At 34.5% G+C, this 16,062-nt stretch overlaps 1 protein-coding gene across 1 annotated transcript in view; it reads right to left on the reverse strand.

Moving 5' to 3' along the window:
- LOC125682388 (ER degradation-enhancing alpha-mannosidase-like protein 3) overlaps positions 1–16,062 on the reverse strand; it is a 53,957-nt gene that overhangs the window by 21,332 nt on the left and 16,563 nt on the right. The window contains exons 10-13 of the mRNA XM_048922927.2: positions 8,291–8,500; positions 3,572–3,655; positions 3,171–3,295; positions 2,123–2,285 (exon numbers count right to left, since the gene is read on the reverse strand). Coding sequence (XP_048778884.2) covers positions 2,123–2,285; positions 3,171–3,295; positions 3,572–3,655; positions 8,291–8,500 — 582 coding nt within the window. The remainder of the gene's footprint in view (positions 1–2,122; positions 2,286–3,170; positions 3,296–3,571; positions 3,656–8,290; positions 8,501–16,062) is intronic.

Consider the following 16,062-nt stretch of genomic DNA (forward strand, 5'->3'; position numbering starts at 1 on the left):
ATGTAATTACTTTAGGGCTGTTCCATTAAAACATATGAGGTACCCGGGGATGGCAATTAAAAAAAAATCTATGGGTGCTTGTCATTGGTAGAAAATTGCATATATGGTGGGTACCTACTGCCAGAAAACTGCATCTGTGGGTGGTTGTTTTGATAAAATCTTTATTTTTTACCGAAACTGAGAGCAATACAACAAGAGAAGGGAAGGGTTGAAAGTAGAATGTGAAACAAACGCCGTTTTCTGTCTTCATTTTATCTTGGTTAATGAGGTTCCGCAATCCGGTTATCGTTTCCAGTTTGACTCTAAAATTATAGCAACCGGAAATTAGGATTATCTCCCTTGTCCAAAATGGAAAACGAAACGTGCTCGTGGTCCATTGAAACGGTTTTTGATTTTTTCTAGCTGCAATAATGTAGCCCTATCCAATTTTTTTTTACTCTGACATTTTCGGGATGAGGCTACAATTCCATAGGATCTCCGTAATGGTGCAAAATAATTTTATGAATAACCGATAATAAACTCTGCACTGTGTATTAGTCCCAAATGTTGTTTACAGTTACACCAAAAGGAGTACCAACTTTGTGCTCGGGCATGTCAAATAAAGGTGTTTTTCATTAAATATAATGTACAGCATGCAAAATTCTTCGTCTGCTCCGCCATGCTTGTTATCGCGAAATCTCGTGGGTGGATCTAATGAAAAAGCTAAACATTGACAATCAGCGCGAAAATGTAGTTACTTGAGCCACTTCGACAAAGAAAGGAAAATTTACACTCTGCTGTTCGGTTTTTAACTTGATATTAAATTCAAACCTTTTCAATACCGACGAAATAGCTTTCGCCTCCATACTTGTCCATTGATGTAAATACTACTTTATATGACTTATGCAAATGACTTGACAATCGGAAGTTGAAACTTCAGTACATCAAACATGGCGCACAAATATGAATCGAGAAATTGGAATTTATCGAAATTGTTGAAAACGGTAGAATAGAGCCTCACAAATCTTAAGTTGCAGGTTGTAAATTTATATATTGACTAAGAAACATAGAATATCATTTTATTTACATAAAGAGGCGCATTTTCTTGTTTTTAAATACTCAAAATACTAGTCAATTTTAAAACTTTAATAGTTGTTTTTGAACATTTACAATACTAGACTTTTTATGAACAGGTAGACTTATAAAATTAATTTAGTTCATCATGTTTAAGAAAGACAGTCTTGATAAAATAAATTGATGGTTCTATGATCAAGCTTCATTGATGGCCAGTTATTTGAATGGTGATGACACCCAAGATACTCTTCTCTTTACTATCATGCTTGGGAACATCTGAAAATAGACCTCTATTCAGGGGTTATAAATAGTCATTCATACATATTAAATTTAAAGAAAAAGTGTATTTCACATTTATTTCACTTCTATGGGTGGTGCCGCACTATCTAAAATTGCTTCTGTGAGTGGTCCCTCATTACATTTTTATGCTTCTATGGGTGGTTACACAAATTTTAAAGTGCCTTCCCCGGGTACCTCATATGTTTTAATGGAACAGCCCTTATTAAAAAAACCTTGCAAACAATGAAACATAAGTTCATGAAATTTTATTCAATTATCTGTCATTAAAAAGCACTCTCAATTTATACGAAATAAAAAAAAATTCTGGATTGGTTTTCTTACTTACCTCTAATGGAAATGTTATATTGATGGGGTTTTAAACATCAGGTTTAAAATATCTAAACTTTATAAAGTTACCATTTTTCTGTTATAAGCAAAAACATATTCACATTTTTGGGTATCATTTTGAATACTGGTAGGAATCATCCAGGGATTTTTTTACTTCAACGTAACAACCAATAAAACATCATGACCATAAATGTTATAAAAACTTTTAGTGTGTGTGTGTGTATACGCATACACATTCACATATCAAAAATTGACGTGAAAGTTCTCATGAATAAAATGTAATTTACAGTGTATGGTTTCTCTACTAAAAGTACATAATTCATAAAGCAATGGAATTACACATAACAACTGAGTCATAATTTTGGGATGATATAATACGTGACTTCAAATACATAATGCTTTTTTCTAATACTGAAACATTTGCCATGGTAGATGGTCTGACCTTAGTTTCTATCGTGGAGGCATTAATGAGGGACAAAGCAAGGGGAAGCAGGTGGGCCTCTGTGGTGAAGATGTATTCATTGACTGGCACCAGTAGATCTTTTTCCTCTGAGAACAACAGATACAGGTACTTGAAGGTTTCTGCCAGCACAAATGAGTCCAGTCTAGGAAAAAAAGCAGAAATCTCATTTTCTTAATGTTCGGTGGCCAACACATACTTCTCTGTAATTCAGCATCTTATACCCAAAAGTGTTAAGACTGATCAAAGTACAAACAAATAAAATTAAAGATGCAAAGAAGGAAATCAGTGCACAATCTAGGCCATCTTTGACTATTCCATGCAAATATTTAATGATACTTGCTACAAACAAACTTTTTCAAAAATGATGAAAATGAAAACAAAATTTCAGTTTTTAATTAAAGTGAAATGAATACAATTTACCATATGGAATGTAATTTATTCCCATATCTCAATGAAGTTAAAACAGTGGAGAAATTTGGTATATAGTTATATAGTGAGGGTAATATATTTCAACTTCTGATCTATCATAGAAAATTTACAAGTCCTTACTATTTTTTTTTTTTAGGAATTTAATATTTGTACTTATTACAACCAAATTAAGCCAGAAAATACATTTGTATCAACCCATGCATCCATTTTTATGGTTGTATCAAGTGTCCTTTAAAACATACTTTTTAACTTGATAGATTTTGAGGGGGGAAAAAAGGGTTTTAACTTTGTGAAGTAAAATCATTAAAAATCTATACTTAGAGAATAATTACATTGAGGCAATAAAGATTGTATGAAAGGGCTCCAGAAAGTGGGATATCCTCTCACAGCATGACATATTGTAAGATACCAAACTGTAAAATGTTTGCAATCCACAAAAATTGTCCTCAAATTTTTTACACAGGATGTACTCAAATTTGTGATGACTTTTTGAAAGTAAAAAACATCAGAACTCAAAAGGAGTACTTTGGGTATTTCTGTGAGATTTAGCGAGGGTTTTTCTGTACATATAACAATTGTATATGAACATTGTACATACTGATCTTCATGTTTCCCAGTGACCACATCCTTAAGAGCAGCAAATCCGCACGGCACTCTCGCATGTTTGTTGAGATTCTCCACAATCAATTTTCCAACTTGTAAGTAGTGTGGATCATGAGTGGCCTTCAAATAACACATAACATGTACGCTGTCAAAATATACATAAAATGTCATCTTGCCTTGTTTATCACATATGACCTCATTGAGAGTAATAATGTAATCTTTAGAGCACTTTTGGCAGAATAATGTACATGTATGTAAAGGTTTTACTTTTACTTTACATAATCCAAGTTCAGCATCCACAAAATATCATATATTTACATTTCCAACTGGTAAGTGAGTAAGTAGGCATATCATACAGAGACGAAAGATACACAAGTAGTATGTCGAGAAATTCACCTTGTACAGGAAATAGGTTGATTCCACAAACTCTGGCCGTAGTGGATGCTGGGCCCAGTGGACCTTAAAGTCTGTTGTGAATGCCTAAAACAAAAACACTCCATAAACCAGAACTGGTATTACACAAGAAAATTGTACAATACACACTAAATTGGCAATACATTTAAGAAACAGGCCCATGGCCACTGGTCCACATTGCTCACCAGAGCAGTTGTATTTTCTCTTGTAAAACATTAAATCCCCAGTTATGGCCCCATCTTAGGCATGCAGAGCATGGTGTGGACAAATTTGAATAAATGCTATATAAGGACTCTGGCATTTTATAAGATATGATGTAACCTTGTGGTTTTTGAGAAATGATTCTCATAGAATTTTCCTACACAAGTGTGTAAACTATTGAAACCCTGCTATGGCCCCAACAGAACTTGGGGATCATGGTGGACACCAACATGAATCTACACAATGTGAAGATGCTTGCATTTCAATTTGACTACTATAGATTATATGAGGAATTTATTATCAGTTAATTTCATGAAAGGCATCACTTGTGAAATAAAATTACTTGCTTTTAATTTTCTGTCACTAAAATACATGTAAGAACTCTTCATCAACAGACAACATGCAAATTCATGTTCATGCAATTTGACACATATGAGTCATTTCACCATATTAAGTACTTGTGTAAAATAAGGAATCTACAGTAACTGGATACTTAAGGTTTTGGTAAATTTTTCTATCTACATCCCTTTTGGTAGCTTGACAAGACCCTTGAGGTCATGGTGTGTACAAACTTCAGTATAAACTACAGGATGAAGCTTGCATATCCACTTCACATATTGTACTCATATGGATCTTTGAAAGATGATCTTATTTTCCTAAATATTTGTGACCCCATCCTGAATTCATCATGAAGAAACATAAATCTACACTATATAATGATACTAAGGCCAAAATAAAATATGTGTGTTTCTTTTTTCACTCCCAAAAAAATTAGGTAGGGTAGGTTGATGAAACATTTTATTTTATTGAAACACTTTATTTGAAATCCTAGTTTTTGATACACTTTGAATACATGTCTATATACAATGCAATTACTTTTCAAACATTTTGAAGATCTTCAAACATTTTGAAAATCAATAGTAGTCAAAATGTAAATCAGACAAACTCAAATGTGAAAAGAAAAAATATTCCAGTTTGAATACTGCAGATTTTTATTTCATTTAATATACATTGTATATATTGTCAATAAAATCTTTAGAGCTGGCAGCAAAAAAGGAGGTAGATTCAGGAAACCAGAAACACACATATATTTTATATTGGCCTAATGCATTATCTTGAGAAGATTCTTAAAGGTCAAGTGTAATAAAAATAGATTTGAAAATAAAGTTTATGATTCATTAAAACCCGTTTTGAAAAATTTATTGATGTGTTTATTTTTTTTTTAAATCCAGGTAAATGCGCAAAATACCTATTCCAAAATCGTTGTTAAAAGAAACGAATGAAGGGATTGTCACCCTTTCTTATGACGTCATCTGAGACAATTGTAGTTGTTTACGCCTATATCATCGTTTTAATTTCTGTGAGAAATTGCCAGTTTTAGCAACACCGTGGATAGTGACGATGAAATACCGTAGATACACTTGAGTTTAGGGATTCAACCTTTATAATGTTTGTACCTACACCCGTTTCGAAACCATCAGATAGTAATATTTATATGATATATACATTTATATGTTCGACAAATATCTCATTGGAATCTCATTTAGAAATTATTTACCGGGTCAGTCCATAGAAAATTGGGAATAATATTGGAAAAAAATGTTCTATCAAAAGATAACCTTTGTATTTTACACAATCGAGGCTAATCAAAATCAGACTTCATAGATACTCGCCGTATACTCTATTGTAGTGATTGTGAGCGTATTTAACTAGATTGACTCTCAAGTTTGTATTTTTTTTATTATGGGATTTATTTGTATGAGATTGATCAGATTCAAATTATAATGTGTTTAGGCTAGATATATACATGTATTTAACTGAAAAATACCTTTTTGAAAAAAGAACAACAAAAGACAAAAGAAAAAAACTTATTGTGCACAACGTTATTTGTACACCCCCCCCCTTTTTTTTTTTTTTAAAAAAACATCTACATGTAGATACAATATCATAAAATGTAAATTAGGCCTATTAGTACATGTAATTTCTTCACAGCACACGTCAAATGCGAAATTGATATATTACGACACAAAGTTAACGAATTGTAGCATTTTGAGGTGTGAAATTTTGCCTTAATGATTCATGATATATATGTAGCACATTAGGAATGTAGCATATTAGGAAAAGGAAAAACTTGTACTTGTTTTCATAATGAACTTGAAAAAAAAAGCTTTGGAAATTGGACTGACCTCGCAATAAATAAGGTTTTATCAAAATGGGTTTTTGAAATTAAATTCATTTCCATTTTTACTATATTTTATTTTTTCAATATATATATAGTGAAGAAATGAAATGATGACGATGAGTCCCTTATAAATATAGTATGAGTACGACAATATTCGAAAGATATTTCATTTAATAAAAGAAATAAAATCAATTCGAACTAGGTAATGGGTGACATTAATTTTTATGTGCAATCGCAAACAATGTCGCATTATAGCATTCAGAGGTGGATGTAGAGAGGGATGGATTGCGTGCATCCCCCCTTTTTGGGTTGAACTTTTTATATAATTAAAATACATCCCTCCACTTGTTTTGTAGGATGTCCAGTTAATCATCACTTTGCACTTTGTTTGGAGTCAAACAGGATGATGGAAACCTGATCCTCGTTAATTAAAGTGTCACTCACTGATCCTCGTGGCTTGTCACAAATCTCAGTGTCTCTTTTCAGTTTCAATATCCAAATTCTTCGAAATTTAGTATCTTTTGGGAAAAGAAATATACTTAATCCCTGTCCTGATTTCACATTGCAGTTCAAAGCAGCGCATTGTACCATAGATACAGGACTTTTCTATGTAAACACTATAAAACCCTATCAATGCAGTCGAAAGTTGTCTCAGATGACGTCATAAGCTACGAGCGATAACTCACGTCACAACACATTTATCGATCACTCAGGTAAAAGTTTGATAGCGCCGTGCAATTCACGCCAAGTAATTTTTATCAAAATTGCCATGGAAATTAATCCATAAGTGTACGACAGACATTTTTCTGTATAAAACTCAAGTTTTAGGAAAATCACCGTACTTGACCTTTAAAGAAACCCTGTCGTGGCTTTGCTGAAACTCCAGGGGATGTAATTGAAACAAACTTCAATCTATTATACATGATGATACTTAATTGCATATCAATTCATATTATATCCTTTTGGTTCTTTAACATGAAGATTTGTAATGAATTTTCCAGTATATTCCTATGTAAGATTAACCCCACTAATACCCTGGAGATCACAGTATGAACAAACTTGGACCTTCATTACATGAGGATATTTGCATATTAAAGTGACAAACTATTCCCTAGTGGTTTTTGATTTTTAAAGAACTTTCCTACATAATTAATGTACAATTTACACCCTCATTGTGATCCCAACTAAGCTTCTGGGGTCATAGTTTGAACAAACTTAAAATCTTCATAAGACCAGGAAGAATCTTCGCAAGTTTTGACTTTTCTGGTCCAGTGGTTCTTGATAAGATTTTTTAAACATCTCAACAAATCTTTACTATTTCTTAAGTATCTGTCTTCAAACACCCTCACAAGGGAAGATGATCAAGAAAAAGTTCATAATCCCTTCACATAAAGATTTCCTGTGCCAGATTTGGTTGAAATTGGCTCATGGTTCTGTAGAAGTTAAAAATGCGAAAAATTTCCCAGTACAACAACCACCATAGACAACTGACAAATTTTGATCAGAAAAGCTTACTTGAGCATTCAGCTCAGGTGAACAAAAAAGGCTAGATTCCAAAAAAAAAATTTTATCAACACCATTCTAGGAATTTTATAAATCAAATATACAAGATTCCCAAATGTAACCAGCATACAGATTGATAAAAAATATATACAATCAATTTCATGCCTCAGCCTATCAGAGACATGCACCAACATAAAGTATTGATATTCCCTAATGGTTTTAAAGATTAAATGGCAATAACTACCTGGGGGGGGGGGGGGGGGGGGGGGGGGGGGGGGGGGGGGGGAAAGAAAACGCTTTAAATTCCCTTATTGTCACCCCATACTAGTAATTGAAGAAACTGAAAAACTGTGGACTTGCTTTTAAACAATAATTTTTGTGTATTTTGAAGTAAAAAAAAAAAATTAATTGTGGCTCCAATTATATTATAAGCATAACTGAACAAACTTGAATCAGGGTTCAAAAAGTGCAAAACTGCTCTTCTCAAGAAAATTATTTACCAAGTCCTTTCCTTTATGATCATACATTAAACTTTGAACCCCCTAATGCAGCCCAAACCTAGCCACAAGGTCATGATCTGTCCCATATTTGTACATTCCTATAAGGAACTTTATAAACTCTGTTATGGTCCCACTCTGGTCATGGAAACAATGCTTTACACAAACTTATTCAGGCACAATATAATGAAGCTTTCCAACATGCATTATACTTGTTTGAGTATTTTGATATTACATGTGTACTTCCTCTCGACTTTCGCAGAGGCATCAATATTTGGGACATCTAGCCAGAAGTTCATTATTAATTAGTCTGTTTACCTCAGGTAGAAAATTATGCCTTTGAATCACTTGATACAGCATTTCATGGGTTTTGATGGCTGGACTGATATCTCCTTTTAGCACCTGTAACCCCGGCCAAAAAGCCAGTAGAGCATCCATAAAATGTCGGGCTGATGACGTAGGCTTATGCATGTGAACATCCACCAACATTGGTCCTTTACTCATGTACTTCATAATAGAATTATAATGCTGGAAAAAAAATTACAAATCCCATTTGAAATAGAAATAATATCCTGCAGCCACTTTTGAGCAAAGGACAGCAAAACTAACAATCAAGTTCAAAACTCATACTAATTTTATTCCAGATTATCTAAAGCAAATGTTAATTTCCTTACACTAGAAGTGCTGACTCAAATAAGAAAGATTACATGATTTCTCAATGTAGATTAAAAAGTATTAGAATGTTGTATTTCCTGACAATATCAATGTATGGAATTCGTCATGTTTAAAAGAAGGAAACTGTCACTTGATGATTTTTAAAACCGTATCAATGAAACTAATAATGCAACCTTCTAACTTCTCATGATAAATGCAAGTGGAACATTCTACATGTACATAGCAGGTTAAAACATCATTGCAAACTTAACTATATGTTAAAATAGTTCAACTTTTGCAGTTAATTCAAGTACTTGAAATAAGTACCCATGCATTGATTACCTGCAAGTATATACTTATTATGAATACCCATCTATTACAGCACTCTTTAGGAATGTTCATATTTACATATTTTATTCATATATAATTATATATTTTATATTTCCTTTACAGTACAGAAATATATACACGATTAGACTAGTGATTTAGTCAAAATTACATTAACTACGAGAATGTTAATATCGACGTACACCTGTATGTATGTATGGCAGTTGCTTATTATCAGTCACTAGGAGGCTTATATATATTACGGTTTTAGAATGAATATCATGATTTAACTATACAGACCTACATTTTCAACTGGGTTTTTTTTTTCTTGGTAACAGACTCATGTTTTATTTTGAAAGCAAGGCAAATGAAATGCACAAGTTTTCAAATGTAATTAGTGTCTTCAACTTTAATTCTTTCAGAACAATATCTTATTGAAATAAAACAACCCCATTTCAGTTTTATATTAGTCAGTTGCCTTAAAAGTTTATTTTTTATGCATACATTGTTGTTACAGAGGACTAACACAAAGCACAAAATGTTTTTGAATTTTTTCTATGGTTTTGTTAGAAATTCAAATAGCTATATCTTTTATACATTTCTATGATTGAATAATTCTATAAGTACTTCATGACTAGAGGATATCATCTAATATATGCACAATACAATTAATCTGTCAGAAGGAACTAGATGTAAAGAACTGACTGCAGGGAAAACATTAGTCCGAAATATCTGACGTTTTCCTGGCACAGTAAATATCAAAATCATTAAAAAAAAGCCAGGAAAACGTTGGATATTTCGGACCAGGAAAACATAAGCTTCGATATAAGATCATCAAGTTTTCTAAAAGGTTTGCTTTACATAGTGTTTGTTCCATATAATGGAACAGCAAACCTCTCATGGCTCTAAAATAGTCTTGATGATTACCAAGAAGTAGCAGCCGAGTTTGACACTTACGTCAATGAATTTTCTTAAGGTGTTAGACCGTGCGTCAAAACCTTTAGTTTATCAATTTCACAATGAAATATGTTCAAAACAATTATCGAGAAGGATTGGTGTGAGTTTGTCACACCTGACGACAGAACAAACCACAAACAGAAGATAACAGCTGTTTTGAATTTGACAAAATTCATATTCAATGCGAAAAAGACGTCAGTTTACCATATTTGGGAATGACAACAATCATGTAAGGAGAAAGTGCAGCTTGAAGCCCAGTATTTTTATAAATAACATAGATAACCAACTCGTCTGTGTCCATCACAAGACTGGTGTATAACAATACAGGTATCCATCACAAGACAGGTGTACAGTCCCTGAAGCATTCTATTTTACCATTTTTTCGTTTGCTCACTGTGCTTTCTGTTCGTTCACAGAGATGTTTACAGTTTTGCACTCACAGTGCATTCACCGTTCACAAAGCGTTCACCATGCCTTCACTGTTCACTGTCATTCGGAACACCAAAGTCAAAGGATCGATTTTCATAGCAAGGCAAAAATGAAAAAAGGAACGTGCGCATAAGAATGAAAGTAAACTTTCTTATTACATCAGAAATTTGATTTATAAAGTACAAATATAAGGATTATCAACTGCGAAAATTCAAGGAAAACTGCAGATCACTTATCAAAATCAAAGAATAGAATAAATCATTGTTATTATCATTACAAAACACAAGTATTGTTTGTTTAAAAAGTGGGAGAAGCTCTGAATGAGAGAAAAATGCAAGAGCCTTCGGTTATGAATTTAACCCTTATACATGTACATGTAGTGAAGAACGATCAACGAGCGCTGTTACGTAAACGAAAATGAGGCAGTTTCAGTTAATAAATACCTCGCCCCAACCCAAATTATCATTGTAACATTTTCAAGTTTGGGCAAAAGCACAATTTATTATACATGTATTTCATTTTGTCTCACTTGACAAGAATTCTATAGAAGTTTATCATTTTTCTTAAGCCCCCGCCCCCTTTCTTACTTTTAAAGACGCTACACTGTACATTTCAATGCACATTCGTGTCCAGATGTCAAATTGATTAGACAAGTATTTCTGATTATTTTACGCCTATATTTATGAGAAACATTGTCAATAAATATATATTTACTCCTTTCCTCAAATTTGAAACTTTTGAATCGTTTGTCTCTAATATAAAGATGAAAAATTTCTCGTATAATTTTGCCCCATATATTATGATAATACGTATAGTTCCGAAAAATAAACAGTTTTATCCCCATCAAAAATATACAAATATTGCACAATCTAAATGTAAATTCCTGGTCATACTATTCATTTTGTACGTACGTACATTATTTCTGGGATTATTTCCTCAGGTCAATATACTATACATGTATTTGCAGTAAAGTGAATTACGCAAAATCTACGAGGGAATAAACCTTTTATACTACATATATTTACAAGCGTTCAGGTGTAAACAAGAGGTACCTGTTCTACCCATGTTGGTTGTTTAATGCATTTATCTTGACTCCTTTCGGGAATGATTTTAATAGCGCACGTACGTGTAATCCAAACGACCGCGCTCGTAAATTCGGAAGTCATGCATATATACCAGTAAATTCTTGGCACTAATTACTAGACTATCTTTATTTCACATTATTGCATCGTTTATACTCTTGTATTAAGAAATTAGATAAAATATACACTGTACATGTAGTATACCAAGATGACGCACCAATATTCATGATTTATGAAAACGTCAAGAATTCTAAACATTATGAAATATGTTTCTATTTTTCGTGTATACATGTACATGTATCTGTATACATAATACTGTAAACAATGTTCATATGAAATTTTCTTTTGTTTGTGCATAAGTGCTACGTGAAATTTACGATCATTTTCAAGAGAAATATACATCCAGTGCTTGCACAGAAATGAACAGATGTATTCATAAATATATTCTCTACCTGATTATAAAGTAAGTACAATCCAAGGGAAAAATCCGAAATAGACCATTTGGTGTTTACCGTGCGCTCATCGTTCACTTAGCGTTCACCATGCACTCAGCGCTCACCAAATTACGTTCAACGTTCGCTCTGCGTGCATTCACCATTCGCTCACCGTGCGTTCACCGTTCAAGTGGCAAAGTAGACCGTTTCAGGGACTGTATAACAATACAGGTGTCCATCACAAGACGGGTGTATTACAATACAGGTGTCCATCCCAAGACGGGTGTATAACAATATGGGTGTCCATCACAAGACGGGTGTATAACATTATGGGTGCCCATCACAAGACGGGTGTATAACAATACGGATGTCCATCACAAGACGGGTGTATAACAATACAGGTGTCCATCACAAGACGGGTGTATTACAATACAGGTGTCCATCACAAGACGGGTGTATAACAATACGGATGTCCATCACAAGACGGGTGTATAACAATACAGGTGTCCATCACAAGACGGGTGTATAACAATACGGATGTCCATCACAAGACGGGTGTATAACAATACAGGTGTCCATCACAAGACGGGTGTATAACAATACGGATGTCCATCACAAGACGGGTGTATAACAATACAGGTGTCCATCACAAGACGGGTGTATAACAATACAGGTGTCCATCACAAGACGGGTGTATAACAATACGGATGTCCATCACAAGACAGGTGTATTACAATACAGGTGTCCATCACAAGACGGGTGTATAACAATACGGATGTCCATCACAAGACGGGTGTATAACAATACAGGTGTCCATCACAAGATGGGTGTATAACAATACAGATGTCCATCACAAGACGGGTGTATAACAATACAACCCATCACAAGATGGGTGTATAACATTATGGGTGTCCATCACAAGACGGGTGCATAACAATACGGATGTCCATCACAAGATGGGTGTATAACATTATGGGTGTCCATCACAAGACGGGTGTATAACAATACAGGTGTCCATCACAAGATGGGTGTATAACATTATGGGTGTCCATCACAAGACGGGTGTATAACAATACAACCCATCACAAGATGCAAGACGGGTGTATAACAATACGGATGTCCATCACAAGATGGGTGTATAACATTATGGGTGTCCATCACAAGACGGGTGTATAACAATACAGGTGTCCATCACAAGACGGGTGTATAACATTATGGGTGTCCATCACAAGATGGGTGTATAACATTATGGGTGTCCATCACAAGACGGGTGTATAACAATACGGATGTCTATCACAAGACGGGTGTATAACAATACAGGTGTCTATCACAAGACGGGTGTATAACATTATGGGTGTCCATCACAAGATGGGTGTATAACATTATGGGTGTCCATCACAAGACGGGTGTATAACAATACAGGTGTCTATCACAAGACGGGTGTATAACAATACAGGTGTCCATCACAAGATGGGTGTATAACATTATGGGTGTCCATCACAAGACGGGTGTATAACATTATGGGTGTCCATCACAAGATGGGTGTATAACATTATGGGTGTCCATCACAAGACGGGTGTATAACAATACGGATGTCCATCACAAGACGGGTGTATAACAATACAGGTGTCTATCACAAGACGGGTGTATAACAATACAGGTGTCCATCACAAGACGGGTGTATAACATTATGGGTGTCCATCACAAGACGGGTGTATAACAATACAGGTGTCCATCACAAGACGGGTGTATAACAATACAGGTGTCCATCACAAGATGGGTGTATAACATTATGGGTGTCCATCACAAGACGGGTGTATAACAATATGGGTGTATAACAATACAGGTGTCCATCACAAGACGGGTGTATAACAATACAGATGTCCATCTCAAGACGGGTGTATAACAATACAACCCATCACAAGATGGGTGTATAACATTATGGGTGTCCATCACAAGACGGGTGTATTACAATACAGGCTCCGGGATCATGAAACTGTCTTAAACTTTAAGATTGTCTTACAAATCAATAAAGTTGCACTTAAATCTTAAGACTGGTCTTAAAGTGGATCACAAAAAAATCAATTAGACTTAAGATTGGTATTTTGTCTTAAATTTTAAGACTGCACTAGAGCTGTCTTAACTTTCTAAGACTGTCGCTAAGTTCATTCAAAATGGCTGTGCTGGTTGCATTTTTGAGGCGAATAAGAGAAAATGAGTGTGATGTCTGTCGTTGAAGACGTCTGTCCCGACCAAGAAGCGGATAAATCATTTGTTTAAGAAAAAGTAGACCGTCGGTAGATCAAAAACACACGATCTTGACGTTGAAAATCATATAATGAAAAAAAATGTCTTTCTGTCAGCAAACTATTCACATAAAAAGTTTGTTTACAGAAAAAAGAAGTTCCTGTGATTGAAAATTAACATCACTAGCCTGAAATTTTTTTAGAGCAGGTGTATTCAAATAGGCATAAATATGACTTATGTGATCAAACTATCGCAGGATTGATCGCCCGATTGTCCGTTTCACTACCTATCAATCGTACTTCATGAAGTAGGTGTAAACGTGAAAGTAGCACGTACACATACAACCGTTTCACTAAAAAGTTACGACTACAGAAGTACATGTATTTACCTGACTGAGTTTGTTGACAATGTGGAGGAAGAAAACAATCATTATTTGCAGTCTACATTTGCAACGAATAATGTGCAGTCCGAGCCCGAATTTGAAATTAATTAGTTATCCTTCTTTGCTACGCACGCAGTCGACAAAATGAATACAGGCATTGAATTTAATAAAATTATCGCTTCATTCACTCTTACATTCCACTTTCATTCATTACTACATGTACTTTTAAAAAGAGGGAGGCAACGGGGTCAATACATCAAACTTTGTATGTACATGTATGTAATAATGAAAAAAGTTTCTTTTTGATAAAAGGGGGGGGGGGGGTTGCTACTGTGCCTTCGTCAGTATTAGTGATTATAAACTAGACGTTTTAGACACTGACTATGTTGTTTAAGTCATTTATTTTTTATATCCTATTGTTACCTCTACGCAAAGAATTCCTTGTTGCCATAGCAATTTAAGATTCTAGACTTGGACTGAACTTAAGCCAATCTTAGTTAAGATTTACTTAAGTTCGTTTTGTGATCCATTTAAGTCAACAATCTTAGCTAAGTTCAAATCTTAATTTAAAGTCAAAATTTTGACTTAACTTTAAGACATTTTCATGATCCCGGAGCCAGGTGTCCATCACAAGACGGGTGTATAACATTATGGGTGCCCATCACAAGACGGGTGTATAACAATACGGGTGTCCATCACAAGACAGGTGTATAACATTATGGGTGCCCATCACAAGACAGGTGTATAACATTATGGGTGCCTATCACAAGACGGGTGTATAACAATACGGATGTCCATCAAAAGATGGGTGTATAACATTATGGGTGTCCATCACAAGACGGGTGTATAACAATACAGGTGTCCATCACAAAACGGGTGTATAACAATACAGGTGTCCATCACAAGACGGGTGTATAACAACACGAAACTTTGGGGAAGTTGCCAATCTGTGTTATCTATTCATTAGCACATCTTATTTACTGTGTAAAGACCTCTAGATTGCTTTTTTTAGCTCACCTGAGCTGAAAGCTCAAGTGAGCATTTCTGATCACCTGTTGTCCGTCGTCTGTCCGTCTGTAAACTTTTTACATTTTCGACTTCTTCTCCAGAATCACTGAGCCAATTTCAACCAAACTTGGCCAAATGCATCCTTGGGTGAAGGGCTCTGAAAATGAAGGGCCATGCCCCTTTTAAAGGGGAGATAATCACAAAAATGCAAAAATAGGGTGGGGTCATTTAAGAATCTTCTTTTCATGAACCAATGGGCCAGAAGAGCTTAAATTTACATGAAAGCTTCCTGACATAGTGCAAATTCAAGTTTGTTAAAATCATGGCCCCCAGGGGTAGGATAGGGCCACAATAGGGTATCAAAGTTTTTACATACAAATATATAGGGAAAATCTTTAAGAATATTCTTCTCAAAAACTAATGGGCCAGGAAAGTGAAAATTTACATGAAAACTTCCTAACAAAGTGCAAATTCAAGTTCGTTAAAATCATAGCCCCCAGGGGTAAGATGAGGCGACAATAGGGGATCAAAGTTTTACATACAAATATATAGGGAAAATCTTTAAAAATC

This window comes from Ostrea edulis, chromosome 2, assembly GCF_947568905.1.
Source record: "Ostrea edulis chromosome 2, xbOstEdul1.1, whole genome shotgun sequence".
Taxonomy (NCBI): domain Eukaryota; kingdom Metazoa; phylum Mollusca; class Bivalvia; order Ostreida; family Ostreidae; genus Ostrea; species Ostrea edulis.